General features: G+C 38.7%; 1 protein-coding gene across 3 annotated transcripts in view; it reads left to right on the forward strand.

The window, feature by feature from the left end:
* Positions 1–16,481, forward strand: part of TTC37 (tetratricopeptide repeat domain 37) — a 238,848-nt gene that overhangs the window by 125,105 nt on the left and 97,262 nt on the right. For all 3 annotated transcript variants that reach the window (XM_033917115.1, XM_033917275.1, XM_033917201.1), the window contains exons 25-27: positions 6,389–6,463; positions 9,629–9,770; positions 12,042–12,135. In XM_033917115.1, the coding sequence (XP_033773006.1) occupies positions 6,389–6,463; positions 9,629–9,770; positions 12,042–12,135 (311 nt within the window). The remainder of the gene's footprint in view (positions 1–6,388; positions 6,464–9,628; positions 9,771–12,041; positions 12,136–16,481) is intronic.

Raw genomic sequence — 16,481 nt, forward strand, 5'->3', positions numbered from 1 at the left:
CATGGCATATATCAGAGCTTCAGGCTCTTTCATAGAAACATAGAAAGTGATGGCAGAAAAAGGCCGAGGCCCATCGAGTCTGCCCACACCATTGACCCACCCCCCTATTTAATCGCTCTCTGATGACCTTTCCCTCGTAGAGATCCAACATGAGCATCCCATCTGTTCTTAAAATCTGGCACACTGCTGGCCTCGATCACCTGCACTGGAGCTTATTCCACTGTCAACCACTCTTTCGGTGAAGAAGTATTTCCTGGTGTCGCCTTTCGTGCAGGATTTCTCCGTTTTACGGATGCAGAAGGTGTTGTCCATATTGTACCTTCCTTTCTACCAAAGGTGATATCAGCTTTCCATGTCAACCAGGAGGTTCGGTTGCCTGCATTTCATCCCATAGGTTCGGAGCGCAAAAATCAGATCTTATGCAAGTTGTATGTCCAGAGAGTCTTGCGTCACTATTTGGAGTGAACTAATGATTTCAGGCTTTCTGATCAATGCTGTACCTCGCCATGATCGGCTGGCATCCAAGTTTTCAATCACTCAATGGATTCCAATGGCCATTTCCGCGATTTATCTCGCCCAGGGCAAGCAGCTACCGATTTCGCTTAAAGCACACTCGACTGCAGCCAATCACAGAGTGGCGCGGGACCAGGCATTCTGCACAAAGGTTGCGCTCCTGCATTGTGCATTGCTCTGCAGAGAAAGGCAGCCATCCAGCAGGAGACTGCTCTGGACCACCGCTACTTTAAAAAGGTACCGGGGGGGGGGGGGGGGAGGAAGAGTCGGCGGCTGCAAACTGCTTCTTCAGGGTGTGGGCAACTTCGGGCTGCAGGCAGCTTCGGGCTGCATGCTACTTCTTCAGGCTGTGGATTTCCCAGCACCAGACCACCAGACGCACCTATGTGTAGAGGAGGAAAAACCAAGAAGAAAAAAATTCTGAACCAAATTTTTTTTCTTGGTTTTTCCTTTTCTACAGGTCGGTGCATCTTATGGTCTGAAAAATACGGTAACTGGATATGTTCTCTAGCTCTCAGGCTAAGAAAGTGGAGCATATGCTCAGAAAAGTGTTAGATTTCTACAACTCCCAGATTGCGGGTTGGGAATAAACACCTAGCATATGGAATCCTACAGGGACTAACAGAAAGAAGGTTATCAAAGGTATAAACCTAATCTTCCAATATATGTTGCAAGAAAATTATATAATAGAAGAAAATTGAATAAACCACAATTTTCTCATACTTCCTCTTGCTAAGCATTGTTTAACTGTGACCATTTTACACTTCTTTAAGGGGTATATTAACCTTTCTAAAGTATAATGTGGAGCATTATAATTAAGATTTAATTGACACTGAAAGTGAAGACTAGAACTTTAATGTAAATATGATTTCTCCAAGGTCAATATTCTCGTGTGTGATAGCATTTACAGAACCCGGTATGGACATTCCAAGAGCACTGTCACTTTAAATCTTTAGGCAATGCTCATACTTTATATGTGCAGATACCTTCTTTCCCAACATCGGTATGTGGGACTATCAGTTCTAAATTTTCCATGGAGCTGAGATGCTGTGTTTTCAGTCTCTTCTCAGCGGTTCAAGCTCTTGAAGTTTTTTGTGCCTTTCTAGTATTATTTTCATCTTATTTTCTTCATAATTCTTTGCTTTTAATATAGGCATCGGTATTGGCATCCCATGCACAGACACCACATAGAATGTGTCAACTATTAGGCTTGATTCACCATAGCAGGGGATTTGGGGTCTGATGCTCAACCCGCATCGAGAACCATGATCTGAACATTTTGAGCTCCTTGACTGAGTAACCTCCAAATTACAGTATCAAAGTTCTTTTACATAAAGTCATGAAAGACACTGTTTAAAAAAATGGGAGACCCCCTCTGTCAATACAGGTAGCTCCCCCAAAAATTGACACAATAGGATACATGTGTCCAGGTTTTAAGAAAATGCAGCTTCAACATCATTCTCTCATTGAATCTATTTGAAAATATTTACGCAGTCCCAAGTCTTATGCGTCTGCTCCTCCAGGAAAGGAAGCCAGAATATTAGACTCCTTTGGTAAACGCATTTTTCAGTCATCCATGTTGATGAATAGAATCTTGGATTATCAATTCTATACCTCCATTTATTTAAAATCCTTGCTTAAATAACTTTCAGCTTTTGAGGAATTCCTCCCTTAAGAGAAAAAAGAATTTCAAAAATTACCTAAGGACTTGTTCTGTACGAGGAAGTTTCTTGCTTGAAGCATCTTCGATGCATTTGATATTTCTTCTTTAACATCTACTGTGGTAGTAGCAATGTGCCGTTTATCTTGGCTTAGAGTCTCTGATCTTAAAACCTCAGTACAGGAATGCCTCTCTGATGTTCCATGCAAGGGTGATGATCTGTATTGATCTGTATGGAGATAAAATTGATGAGGTAGCTGATCAAATTAAAAAAACACACAAGAGTCACCATGACAACTTTGTCTAAATATCAAGCCTTTACATCTTTTTCTTGTAGAAGATATAATGCTCCATCCAGACCAGAAATTCATACTATTATAACACTTAATGTTTTTACAATCTTCCACCTTTATCATCCTCCAGGCCTGCTAATCACCATCTCCATGCAAAGCAACAAAGTCGGAAACTCAGTCTTATTCAAAGCAACAGATTTCTTTTTGACTCCTTCTAGGAGATCATTGCCAACATTGCCCTGACTCTACCTCCCAATCTCTCCATCGAAGGCAGATTGCTCTTTTTTCACCAAGGTTGGACTCTTTAAACTTTTGGAGTCGGATGACGGCGGTGTACCTCGGGAGACCCTTGAGAAAGCACGATACATGTGCGAAACATGTCGGGTCTGGCTCCCCTGGTTTGGCTGAGATAAGTATCATCCTTTAAAGGGATTCTACTTTCTAGTACAAATGCAATTGAGAGATATAATATTAATATAAAGGATCAATGTAAAAAGTAGAAAAGAAAAAGAAAAAAATTTATATAAAATGAATGACAGCCAATGATGAAGCACCACATGGTACTTCCTGCGATTTAAAGGAAACTTTTTGCGGTGGAGTGGTGGGGCTGAGGCGTCTCGTTCAACATTATATTTGTTGCAAAGATTGAGGTAATATCCAGACCACATACAATACTGGGGATTTAAGGTTTATCTGTGTTGGCTGGATGAAGATTATTATTAAGGCCAATATCAATAGCTGCATCTATAGAGGCCACTTGGTACTCATTACTTATGTTTACCTCTCATTACTGTTTACAACACAACTCCAGAAAAGAAAGTTGGTTTGGCAAGCAGTTCTGCAGAATCTTTTCACTATCTAAAAGCCAACTTTCCCTCCGGCCCTGTTGGATTTCTCCAGGCTTTTGTTAATTCTATGTTTAACTTCTTCCAGAGATGTGATTCTGGTAACTTGGGAGTCCCACATGTGAGAACATTATGGCTGCTTGTCCTCAGAGAAAGTGAAGACACTTAACCTGTAGCAGGAGTTCTCTGAGCACAGCAGGCATGTAGTCTCACAACCTGCCCACCTCCCCTAGTTGGCTTAGCTTTTTTTTTTTTTTTACTGAACTGATGATTCCACATGCTAGCGTCAGGTGGGAAGGCACCTGCATGTGTGTGGTATGGACATTGCCTAAAGATTTAAAGTGACAGTACACTTGGCAGTGTCTGTACCAGGTTCTATGGATGACATTACCCACATGTAAGAATATAAGCCTCCTGTCCTCAAATAACACCTGTTACAGTTAAGTATCTTCACTTTTCTAGACCATAGTGGGCAAACTTTTTGGTCCGGGGCTGTATTGGATTCCATTTCTGATGTAATTCAAGGACCAAGCAAGAGACTCCACCTCCCACACCCCAATGGGGGTCAAGGGAGATACTGTACCTATCAATATAATAAGATCTTATGCAATATAATAAGATCTTATGTTCTTATGCAAGGGTGGATTGCAAGCAGATAGTGATTTGGAATGGAGTCTCAGGATGTGCTGTTACCTCTCTCTCTTCCTGTTTACCACTGGCAAGAAATGCTGCAGTCTGATTGGTCCAATTGACTTCCACAGCAAGCCAGTGCCAGTTGGTCTAAGAATGAATGTCAACTTTAAATGATCTGTTTGTGTGTTATTAAAAACAGACATTCAGGCATAGATCAAGAATGATGACTCATTGCAGAGGAAGACTCCCATAGTTGCATCAGCAGCAGATCGAGCAGTTGTTAGATGTTCATGAGCTGCCTAAGAGGATGATTATGTTGGGCAACAGGCCAAAATTTGATGCTGGCAATTTGGCTCTGGCTCATAAGTCATAGTTTATCCATCCTAGTTCTAGACCTATTAAGTATAGCCTGTTCCCCCCCCCCCTCCCTCAGTTGATTTTCATCATTATTCATTTTTCCCTAATAAAGATCCTTTCACCTGGCTTTAGGCTTTTTTGTATTCCAATACCATTTCCTCCTTTTTCACTCTAAAATGGTGTTATATACCCAATGCTTTTTCTTTGACAGGCTTCTTTGTTATCCCTGAGTCTACTCCAGTCCATTCTCACATTGTGACATTTTCTTCTTGCTTCACTTCATATTTCTTTCCTTGACTATGGTTATCATAAATGCAGTATTTTTTATTTTTTGCTGTTTTGTTCTACAATTTTGCAATATTTCAGTTTTGGAAATTTCCTTGTTTTTAGTTTGCCCAAAGCTGTTCATTTACTTTTAATGTTCATTTTCATTTTTCTGTGTAGTACCCAAGGCTCGTCAGTAGTACTTCTGCATTCATGCCCTTTATTTATTCTTCCTTTCAATCAAATCATGTGGAACAAAAGACTGCTCAATCCTCTTGTCTAAAACATTTAACAAAAACGGTGAAAAAGAAATGGAAGTCAGTTTAGCAAAAGTTAATTACTGATCAATGTAATACCCCATTTTAACTTTATTCCCCAACTGTAATAAAACACTGTACATAGTTCCTAATTGTTTCATTTTGGTATAAATAATTTCAATTCTTGAAACCATGGTACAGTATATCCATTTTTAAATTGTCACAATACTTCAAACACCATAAACTTCAATACTTTAGAAGTGATTTTTCACAGTTTAAATGTTGTATGTGTATCAGGCATATTGTAAAAAAGTTTCTTTCTATGAAATGCTATTCTTAGCTGCCTTTAATGCTGTAGATCACAACCTGTTGCTTTTCAGGTTGCAATCATAGGGTTCACACAACTTGTTTTATTCAGTTTTCTATCGTTTCTGAAGGACAGCATACAAAATGTTCACTGAGCAAGTTGTATAGCTCTATCGAGTCTGCTAAAATGTATTTCCCAGAGTTTTATTTATTTATTCCTCTTATCTTTAATTTTTTCATATGCGTTTGTTATAATATACTGATGATGCACTATTCTTAGCTTTTTTGTGGACTGCATCCAGATTGAAGGGATATCTAGGTCAAGTTCTTGTATGGTGGCAGTTTCTAGCTGGTTGAGTAATAAATATATGCTAAGAAATCAGAAGCATTTTGGATTTCAAGGTGAAACCATTTAAAAAAAATATTTTACCTTCTATTGACTATTATGAGCTGATTCCCAAAGACTTAGTAAACAGTTTGGAAATTCCAACTGACTCAACCTTAACAATGGCGAGATTTCTTCAGTCTGCTGTTCTGTTTATTGCTGTCTAATATAGCAACTACGTCCATCTTTGGAGATATCTGACCTTGTTACAGTTGTTCATTCTTTGGTCTATTGCACCTTGTTTTGTTCTGGTTTGCCTTCTAATTGTGTAATATGATCATATTACACCAATATTAATGTCTTTGCAATGGTTACCCATTGAGAAGCATTTGGCTTTTAAGGTGACGTGTACGGTAGTAGCTTGATAGGGTATCCCATAGACTTTTGTTTACTTTTTTGGAAGCATGAACAAATGTTTACCTGTTCCAGTCCACTCATGATTATGGAGACTTAACAATATAAATAGCCCAGCTTTTACAGAGAAGATCTGTGACATGGACTTCGGTCCATATATTCACATTCAATTACATTTTTGATGGGGATCTCCTGATCATTCTATTAGACAGTGTAAGTTTAGAATTCAGCTCATCCATTCAGCAGTTTGGTTATCTTGAAAAGAAAAAACCCCAAAGAGTTTGTTGCTATCAAACCCTTTTATTTTTGACCACTGGGATTGAGATTTTCCTCCCCCTAATTTAACCATAGCCTGTAGCAAGAGATTTTTATCTATTCTTTGTATCCTAAGAGAACACCTCTTAGAGTTGAACAGTTTAGCATTGTTTTATCTCTACTCATAATATGTGCATGCGTATGTGTTTTAAAGCTTGATATATGGAGTCAAGCATCTGATAGATGTTCATTTGTCTTTTTTCTAGGCCCTTATTGCAGAAACTGTAGGCAGTTATGAAACAATGGATCTTTTTAGGCACACTACTGAACTTGGTATGCATGTAAGTTTTCCATATTAAGTTAAATGTTTTAGTATGAAGGAAAAAACGTTTATGGTTGGTTGCAGGTACAGTAGGTATTTTACTGTTCCCAGAGAGTTCACATACTGTTTGTACCAGAGAAAATGGAGCAGTGCTGATCAAAGAAAATGTGCAAGCCCTCAAAGATGCAGGTCAACAATGTCTTATGGAGGGCCCGTCCAAGTTGCAAATTTCACAACTCTCAGTTTTGGGAAGCCCTGCAGTGGAAAGTTGTGACCTGCTTAAAATCCCAAGAAGTAGAGATGGGACTTGAAACCTGGCTTGCCTGGTTTAGAATCTACTGCAGAACTCATTAGGTTACGTTTCCACTCCTAAACAGGTACTTATTTATTTATTTAGATTTATATCCTGTCCTCCACTAAGAGCTCAGAATGGGTTACATTCACTGTGCTAAATCTGCTTTACATGTATTGTAACTACCCTCACTGTCCCAGACGGGCTCACAATCTAACTAAAATGCCTAAGAGAAAAACATCAATTAGATAAAGATAAATAGAAAAGAGGAAAGAAGGAAGAAGACCCCTAGAGAAACAAAACATTGTTAACAAGAAACCTAGAAGAAGAATAGATTTTGCTATTTTGCACATTTTGCTGTCCTTGTACAATCAATCATTCTTTCCAGACTGGACTATTGTAATTCCATCAATCCAAGTCTAACCAATAAAAGTCTTCAAAGACTTCAGCAAATCCAGAACACTGCAGCTAGGTTGATCTTCGCAAAAAGCAAATTTGACTATGTTTCCCCACTTCTGTCAAAACTTCACTGGCTTCTGGTGATTTCTATGATTCACTTTAAATGTACCTGCCTAATATTCAAGATCCTACATGGCATTCTTCCTCCCCTAATTCCACTATCCTGGAATTCTTCGAGACCAGACACTACCAGATCCATCCACAAACTCAAACTATCTTTCCCCTCATTAAAAGGCGTCATATATGCAGGTAAATTAGGGAAATCCCTTTTCTTCAAATTCACTGAGATTTGGAATAACCTTGCTGCTGAACCTAGGCTCATTCCAATTATTCCGAAAGCATTTTGAAAACCTGGCTTTTCTCCAAAACGTAAAGCTATCTATTTAAAATGTAAAGCTAGCTATCCTCTTCATAACCTCTAATTTCTTATTATGTCCTTCCCTCATTTATTGAATTTATCTGTAAACCGTGCCGAGCTCTATCTTTATGGAGATGAGGTGGTATACAAACTTAAGGTTTAGTTTAGTTTTAGTTTAGATTAATATGGGTAGAGTAGTAAATCTAATAAAATAAATCTAAATACAATATCAAGCAGAAATAAAAATAGTAAAACAGAGAGCAGAAATTAAACTGAAGAAAAGAAAATAAGTTAAAAATTCCAATCAGGTTTCATTCCGGTACAGTAGAGCATCATATCTGCCTCACCTTAACCATCTTCACCTATGGTTATGCTGCCTTTCTATTTAAATTATGTTTATTGAGCCAAAGACAAAACACAAAGTGAAAACAAGCAATCAACAATATAAGGCTGAGAATAGCAATTTTCAATAAAACAAAATCCTCCCATCCTCCCACCCAACCCCCCTCCCGGAGTCCCCGTCACCATAAATTATAGAGAAGAATATACAGAAAAACAAAAGAGAATGGAATATATAAACAGTCAACAGTTCAAAACCTTATCAAACATTCCAAAGGGGCCAAAAATAAAATGTAGTAGCAAAATAGGGAGCCATAGAGAACACCCGTATCCATCACCCAATAAATTTATGTAAAGCATTTAGGGGGATAGTTTATCAACTTGAGTTATCATTAAGACATTTTACGTACAACTCATGCTATTTTATCACAGGTCCCATTTTATACAGTGAGACCTAGTTACTAATAGCTGGAGTCAATAGTAAAATAACATGTAATAACAGTAGCTCACACTGATAATTTCCCCTTTAATACCTTCGATACAGAATGCTTGAATATTGACTTAGGTCCAGAAACATATAGCTCAGTTGTCAAAACCAGGTATGTGGTTAGCAGTGGTGCTGACTGTATAAATGATTTTTTGATTTGTTTGTTTGTTCTTGCATTGAATGAATAGTTTTGAATATATAAATTATCTAAATTACACTGGATTTTACAAAGCCATGGTAGTGGTTTCTACCATGAGCTGGCAATGTAAATGTTCTGACGCTCATGGAATTCCTATTAACATCAGCGCATTTACCTAGCCGGCCCACAGTAGAAATCTCTACTGTGGCTTTGTAAAAAGGGGCCTTAATGTTTAGCAACTGAATGTCACAGCTTTAAGCATATAACATAATTGAGCGAGCAGGCTGCACAGATAGCAGGAAAAACACGAAAGGGGTAATTTTGTAAAGGTTTTTTCACATATAAATGTTTGTGTGTAAAAGGCCTTTTATAAAATTACTGCATATATATATACAAGGACCCAATTCCCCAGTCGTTTATATATATACAAGGAGACATGCCTTGGTACACAATATAGGAGTAGGTGTGTTTGGGGGAAGAGTTTTGCAGAGCTTACACGAAGTCATGAAGTAAACATGTAGCTAACAAAATACATGCATGTGTGCTTCAGATGCATACTTGTATGTGGCTGCTTTTTAACTGCAATTTCTGTACATTTGGTGGAGGAAATTTTATAGAGAAATATAGGTGCCTATGTACTTTTATAAACTAGGCCTTCAGTACGTGACTTCTGACCTATGTGACCTATTATAAAATCATTGGTGTCCGATTTGGCTATTTTAACTTGTAGATGGATATTCAGTGGCACAACCTAAACAACTGGTATCACTTGAAACTTATCACACATTTTTTTAGAGAGGCTACTATGCTGGGATGGCTTTTTTTTTTTTTTTTTTAACCTCATTCATAAATCTCTTTCCATAGCTGCAGTCTGAAACACTACTGCTGAGATGGCTCCAAATCTTTGATACTATATAATATTTCAGTTATTCTATATCTTCAGATTTGCAAACAGGCCTTTTCTAAAATGACAAAAGATCACTTATTAAACCCCTGCATGTTAGGAAAAAATACGTTGTATAACCTTAAGATACAAATTTTTGTGTTGGTTGTTTTGTTTTAAAGCTGGGCTGTTTGAACCTTACTAAGCTAATTTTGTTTGTTTCTAAGACCGAGGGAGCAAAAGGATATGCTCATTGGGTATGTTCAACATTACAAGACAAGACTAACAGAAACACAGAACTATACCGCTATAACATATTACAAATGAATGCCATCCCTGCAGCCCAGGTTGTTCTGAGTAAATACACAGGTAGGTCAATAAATGCTTATTGTGTTTCATAAGATTTATATGAACATAACAATTTTCAGGGTCAGTTTACATGCACTAGTATTATCCATGTGAAATTTGTTTTCGGCATACTTTTTCTTTTTCCTTGGTTTACCTTAATACATAAGATTGGGTCCTAATTATTGTATTTCCTGGCATCTGGGTCCTAATTATTGTATTTCCTGGCATCTAATTCAGTGGAAGGATAGCGCATACCTTTGACTTCTTTCACTGCAGCACTTAAAATATACATTTTCTATGCAATTTCTTTTTTTTATTTTAATATTCTTTATTCATTTTTAAAACTTCAATTGTGCACAAAAGATGATGCATTTACATAAAATATTATCATTACAGCACAATATACTTAATAAAATAAAAACAAGACTTATTTTCTCCCACCCACTTCCCATTGACCAACACCTCATAAAAATACTTGTAATAAACCCTTCTATACTTCTTAACAAATGCCAAAACATATCCCCCTCCCCGCTCCCCGGATGTGCATATTTTCCTCAGTTATACAAATAAATCAATCTTTACAATATTTAGTTAATGGTTCCCAAACTTCCATAAATTTTTTATAATATCCCTTCTGAATGGCCATAAACTTTTCCATTTTAAAGCTATAACATACGGATTCCCACCAGAATGAATAATTTAATCTATCCCAATTTTTCCAATTCTTTAAAATAACCTGCATGGCAACTCCCGTCATTATAAACAAAAGTTTATTATTTTTTGCCACAATTTGACTTTCTGCCCTCATAGATATTCCAAATAAAACGGTATCATATGATAATGGCACTGGATTTTCTAATAAATTATTAATCGATCTCCAGAATTTTAGTATCAAAGGACAATAGTATAGTAAATGATCTAACTTCCAGATGACAATGCCAGCATCTATTAGATTTGTAACTATCTACTGTATGCAAACGAACTGGGGTCCAAAATACTCTATGTAATAAGAAAAACCATGTTTGTCTCATAGATGCAGACATTGTACATCTCAATCTCCAAGACCAAATTCGTGGCCATTGAACTGCAGTAATTTGATGCTTTATCTCATTGCTCCAAATGTCACGCAGACCATTTCTTGGTTTCTTATTCAAAAATCCAGATATTAATTTATATCACTGAGCGGCCTGGTGTCCCAGGAAGTCCACCTGAAAACATAAGACCAGCAAGCTATTTTGAACCTCCTAATTTTTCCATTCAGGGAACCCTTCCTGAATGGCCTGCTTCAACTGCAACCATCTATAATTTTGTGATTTATTAAGACCAAATTTGTGTTGCAATTGTGAAAAATCAAGCAGCTTACCATCAGAAATAATATCATCTAAAGTGCATATGCCTCCTATCATCTAATATTTCCAGATGACCTTAAATCCGCCAATTTTAATCTTGGAGTTCAACCATATAGTCTGAGAATCTCGAAAAGAGCGAGAACTAGAAGGCCTTGAGCACGCGCAAATGCTCAAGGCCCAGCACAAGGAAGAGGGAAGATCTTCGGGTACCAGCACCGGCATGTCTTGTGCGTTGGTGCTGGTGCCAGATAGGGGTAAGAGAATGTGTTTGGGTGGGTGAGTGGGGGATGCTAGATTGTGGCAGGGGGGGGGGGGCGACGTGAGGGGGGAAATGCTGTATCGCGGGGGAGGGGGGAGCTCATAAATCGAGTCAAGCTCGGTTTCCGAAGCGCAGATTTTACCAATGTTTTGCTCGTCTTGCAAAACACTCGCAAACCATGGCACTTGTAAACCGAGGTTTGACTGTATTTTGTTTGGAACATAGCTTGGCAAATGTGATGTACTATCATGAAATAGGAAGCTTGGATGATCAAAGTAAAGAGCCATTTTAGCATCTGTTTAGCGCTGATCAGGTATCCTTCATCCCATACACAGTTTATTGTTGTGTTAGTCTTAGGTTTCAACCATAGACATGAGTTCAATCATTTCAGTTTAATCTAGAAAGCTGCAGTGATCTGTGATGTGATAAGATTTGTTGCCTTAGTTTCTGTTAGCAAACTCATTGTTAAACAGTTTGTTCTTGTCTTAGAAGTTGATGTGTAATTGATTTTTCTGCATATTGAATACATACAGCTGCTAAAAGTCCATTTGTTGTCCATTTATTAACATTGAATACAGTAGCTTTATGTTTTACCTCATGGTGTTTAGTATTCTTCTACTGTTTATTTTTGTAAGTGTGAGTGACTTTTTTTTTACCATGGGTTGCTTTTTTTAAATCTTCCAGAAAGAATCAAGGATGATGTATCTGCTTTTACAATGCTGGGCTTTTTAAATGAACACCTGAAACTGAAAAAACAGGCAACAGAGGCATACCAAAGGTAATTAATGTACCTATTTAATGAAAACAACTTTTTTTTCTTTTCTAAGTTCTTGATGCATTTAGGTTGTTGAGTTGAGCACTTGGGATGAGTATAGTACTTATCGTCACGATTCTCTTAGAATTCTACATAATAAGCTTCTGATTTGCTTCTGGTTCTAAAGAGAAGCAAACCTACACATTTCTGTCTTCCCTATCCTTGACTTGTTTGTTTTCATTGTTACTCACATTTTTTGTATTAATAGATTTCTAAAGCCAAAAAAAAGTTGTAAGTCTTTAATTCTGTATGCTTGTATGGCATGAGAATAGAGACAAAATGACTTTTGTTTATGTCTGCCCTAAACATACTCTTCCTAGTATAGTGTTTGTATTCGGTTTTCTCCAAGGTAAAACAGGGCATTACCTTCTTACTTATGGGTTATGTCATCACAGAGCCCAGTGCAGAAGCTGCCCAGCCTTTGGTATGCACAAGTGCCTTCCCATCCACCTGCCCAACTTGTACAGGACTTGCAGTTTCATCTTTTCCGTGGAGCAGTGAAGACCTCTCTTCAGTAGTTGCTGTTTGGTTTTTGCCGCAGAATTTTGCTTTGCCTTCCTGCCTCTTTTGTAATGTGAGTAGCACAGAACTCCTTTTTTCCCCTCATACTTGTAATAATTTCCACTTTTATTTTTTTTAGTGTTTGCTAGCCCTTTTAAGTTTTCTCTTATTTTCAGAGGCTCACAGTGTACTTAGGCCTGAGCTCCTGGCCAGGTGTTTTTTGGTTTTTTTTTTTTTAAAGTATGGATGTTAACGATTTGATCCATTTTATTTCACAGCAAACATAGAAACATGATGGCAGATAAAAGCTAAATGGCCCATCTAATCTGCCCATCCGCAGTAACCATTATCTCTTCCTCTCTCTTAAGAGATCCCACGTGCCTATCCCATGCCTTCTTGAATTCAAAGTCTCTGTCTCCACCACTTCTTCCAGGAGACTGTTCCACGCATCTACCATCCTTTCTGTAAAAAAGTATTTCCTTAGATTACTCTGGAGCCTATCACTTCTTAACTTCATCCTATGCCCTCTCATTCTAGAGCTTCCTTTCAAATGAAAGAGACTCAACTCATGTACGTTTACATCACGTAGGTATTTAAACATCTCGTATCATATCTCCTCTTTCCTACCTTTCCTCTAAAGTATACATATTGAGATCTTTAAATATGTCCTCTTACACCTTATGACAAAGACCACGCATCAATTTAGTAGCCTTCCTCTGGACCAACTCCATCCTTTTTATATCTTTTTGAAAGTGCGGCCTCCAGAATTGTATACAATATTCTAAATGAGGTCTCACCAGAGTCTTATACAGAGGCATCAATACCTCCTTTTTCCTACTAGCCATACTTCTCCCTATGCAACCTAGCATCCTTCTAGCTTTCGCTGGCACCTTTTCAACCTGTTTGGCCACCTTAAGATCATCACATATAATCACACCCAAGTCCCACTGTTTTGTCGTGCACATAAGTTCTTCATCCCCCTAAACTGTACTGTTCCTTCGGGTTTTTGCAGCCCAAATGCATGACCTTGCACTTCTTAGCATTAAATTTTAGCTGCCAAATTTCAGACCATTCTTCAAGTTTCGCTAGGCCTTTTTCATGTTATTCACACCATCCAGGGTGTCTACTCTATTGAAGATTTTGGTATCATCCACAAAGAGGCAAATCTTACCTGATAGCCCTTTAGCAATATCGTTTATAAAAATGTTAAAAAGAACAGGCCCGAGGGATAAGGGAGGCTTGGGACTTTTGAATATTCAAATATTCGCGGTTGCATGTCAGCTCCGTCATATTAACGACTGGTTTTGGGATATTTCCAAATTTCATCTGCATCAATGGAACTTGCCATATTACGTCCTTATTATTTTAACACCCTATGTCATTATTCCTTGAAGCATCTTCGCCACCTCCTAAACGTATATCCGGTGTGCGAATGGCTTGGTGGTGGATTTGCACTGGTTTGAAGACTTGCTCTAATGCAGGGGTGTCCAATGTCAGTCCTCGAGGGCCGCAATCCAGTCGGGTTTTCAGGATTTCCCCAATGAATATGCATGAGATCTATTTGCATGCACTGCTTTCATTGTATGCTAATAGATCTCATGCATATTCATTGGGGAAATCCTGAAAACCCGACTGGATTGCGGCCCTCGCGGACCGACATTGGACACCCCTGCTTTAATGCCTTGCCCTTGCTCTCCATTTGTGGTAACCCGGATTTTGAGCCCAGAAGGACATCCCTGACATTTCAACCTTGGAAGGCCAAGGAAATTTATCTCTTCTATGTTCTGGAGGGAGATGGGACTATTAAATCTTTTCCAGATTTGCAGTCTAAATTCAGTTTATCATATTTGGATAGATACGCATACTGGCAACTCCGCCATTATATTCGTTCCCTGCCACATTTCACTTGGACATCGGATTTCCTTGAGTAGTTCAGGGAGGTCCTCTGCCTTGAGGCGCAGACTGACATACCCTTACATTTCCGTCATCATAGCCTACAGGATCTTCAGCCGGACTATGATGGATGGGCAGACTAGATGGTCCATTTGGCTTTTATCTGCCATCATGTTTCTGTGTTTCAATCCTACCCAACACTGGTCGGCTGATTTGGGTGTGTCACTACCAGAGGGGAAGATTAAGCAATACATCAATATGATGTCCCAGTTACATTTGCTAGTTCGCTTTTGGGAAATTAGCTATAAAATGACGCTACGCCTCTAAATCTCGCCAATGTGTGCCCAAAAATGACCCTACGTGGAGACTTGACTTGTCTAAAGTGTAATAACCCTAGGGCCACTTTAGGCCATATGTTTTATTCCTGAACGATTGTATATCACTTTTGGAAGAGGATTTTACAACACATTTCTGAACTTTGGCAAGTGAGATGTATACTGACCCCACTGATATTCTCCAGCTGCACAGTAATAGCCTCAGTACCTAAGAGTTTATGAGACTTTCAAAAAATTGCATTTCTCTTGGGAGTTAAATTTATCTTGTTACAATGGTTAACCCTGGAGTCCCCTTCACTGGCTCAGTGGAGGGCTCTGCTTATACAGCATTTACAGCTGGAAAGACTACGAATTCCTGATTTGGACACCCCTAAAGGGAGAAAGTTGCAAAATATGTGGGAACCATTTTGGAACTCATTGACACCAACTGCTAGAGTAGACTGTTGAACCTGTGATTACCCTGTTTGGCTTAGACTATATTGTCTTTGCTTTGCAGGCACCACCAGAGCGATAGCCTGTTTTCACAGAAAGGGGGGAGGAAGAAATGTTTGACAGTGTTTGATTGTATCTTGTTAATTTCCCATACAACTGCAGCACATTTGATGTGATTGATGTTAGATTATGTTGTGCAATTGTTCAATAAAATATATGTAAAAAAAAAAAAACCAGGCCCAAGAACAGATCCTTGAGGCACACCACTGGTAACATCCCTTTTTTCCTCAAAGCATTCTCCATTGACCACTACCATCTGTTGTCTTTAATTTATCCAGTTCCTGAGCCAGCCTGTCACTTAGGGTCCCATCCCAAGATCATTCAGTTTATTTATTAGACGTCTGTGTGGAACACTGTCAAAGGCTTTGCTAAAAATCTAAATACACCACATTTAGCGCACTCCCTCTATCCAATTCTCTGGTCACGCAGTCAAAGAAATTGATCAGATTTGTTTGACAAGACCTACCTCTAATGAATCCATGTTGCCTCCGGTCCTGTAATCCACTGGATTTCAAAACTTCACCATCCTTTGTTTTAAAAGCGTTTCCATTAATTTGCTTACCACAAAAGTCAGGCTTACTGGCCTGTAATTCCCTACTTCTTCCTTACTTCCACTTTTGTGTAGAGGAACCAAATCCACTTTTCTCCAGTCCTCCGGTACCACTCCCGACTCTAGAGAAGCATTGAAAAAGTCAGTCAGCAGAGCCACCAGAACTTCCCTAAGTTCCTTCAGCACCCTCGGATGTACACCATCTGGTCCCACTGCTTTGTCTACCTTTAATTTAGCTGCTGTCTTTCCTATGATACTCCTGAAACCTTCCAGCATGTGACATAAACCATTCCTGTCTGGGTCCTGACCATATGTCCTCTCACTGTTTTCTTTGTGCTCAAATATAGAAGAGGACCCAAAATAGTCATGAAGCCCTGTGTGAGAGACTTTCTGCCATGCAGAAAGTCCAGTCCTTTAGCATCAAAGGCATTAGTCCCTATGGATTCAGAATCTGCAGCAGACACTGGAGTTCCATCAACATCAAGGAGGAGGACTGCCTTGACATTGAAGACCAGCCAGTAGTATCTGCTCGCATCAAG

The sequence above is a fragment of the Geotrypetes seraphini genome, chromosome 1 (assembly GCF_902459505.1).
Source record: "Geotrypetes seraphini chromosome 1, aGeoSer1.1, whole genome shotgun sequence".
Lineage (NCBI taxonomy): Eukaryota > Metazoa > Chordata > Amphibia > Gymnophiona > Dermophiidae > Geotrypetes > Geotrypetes seraphini.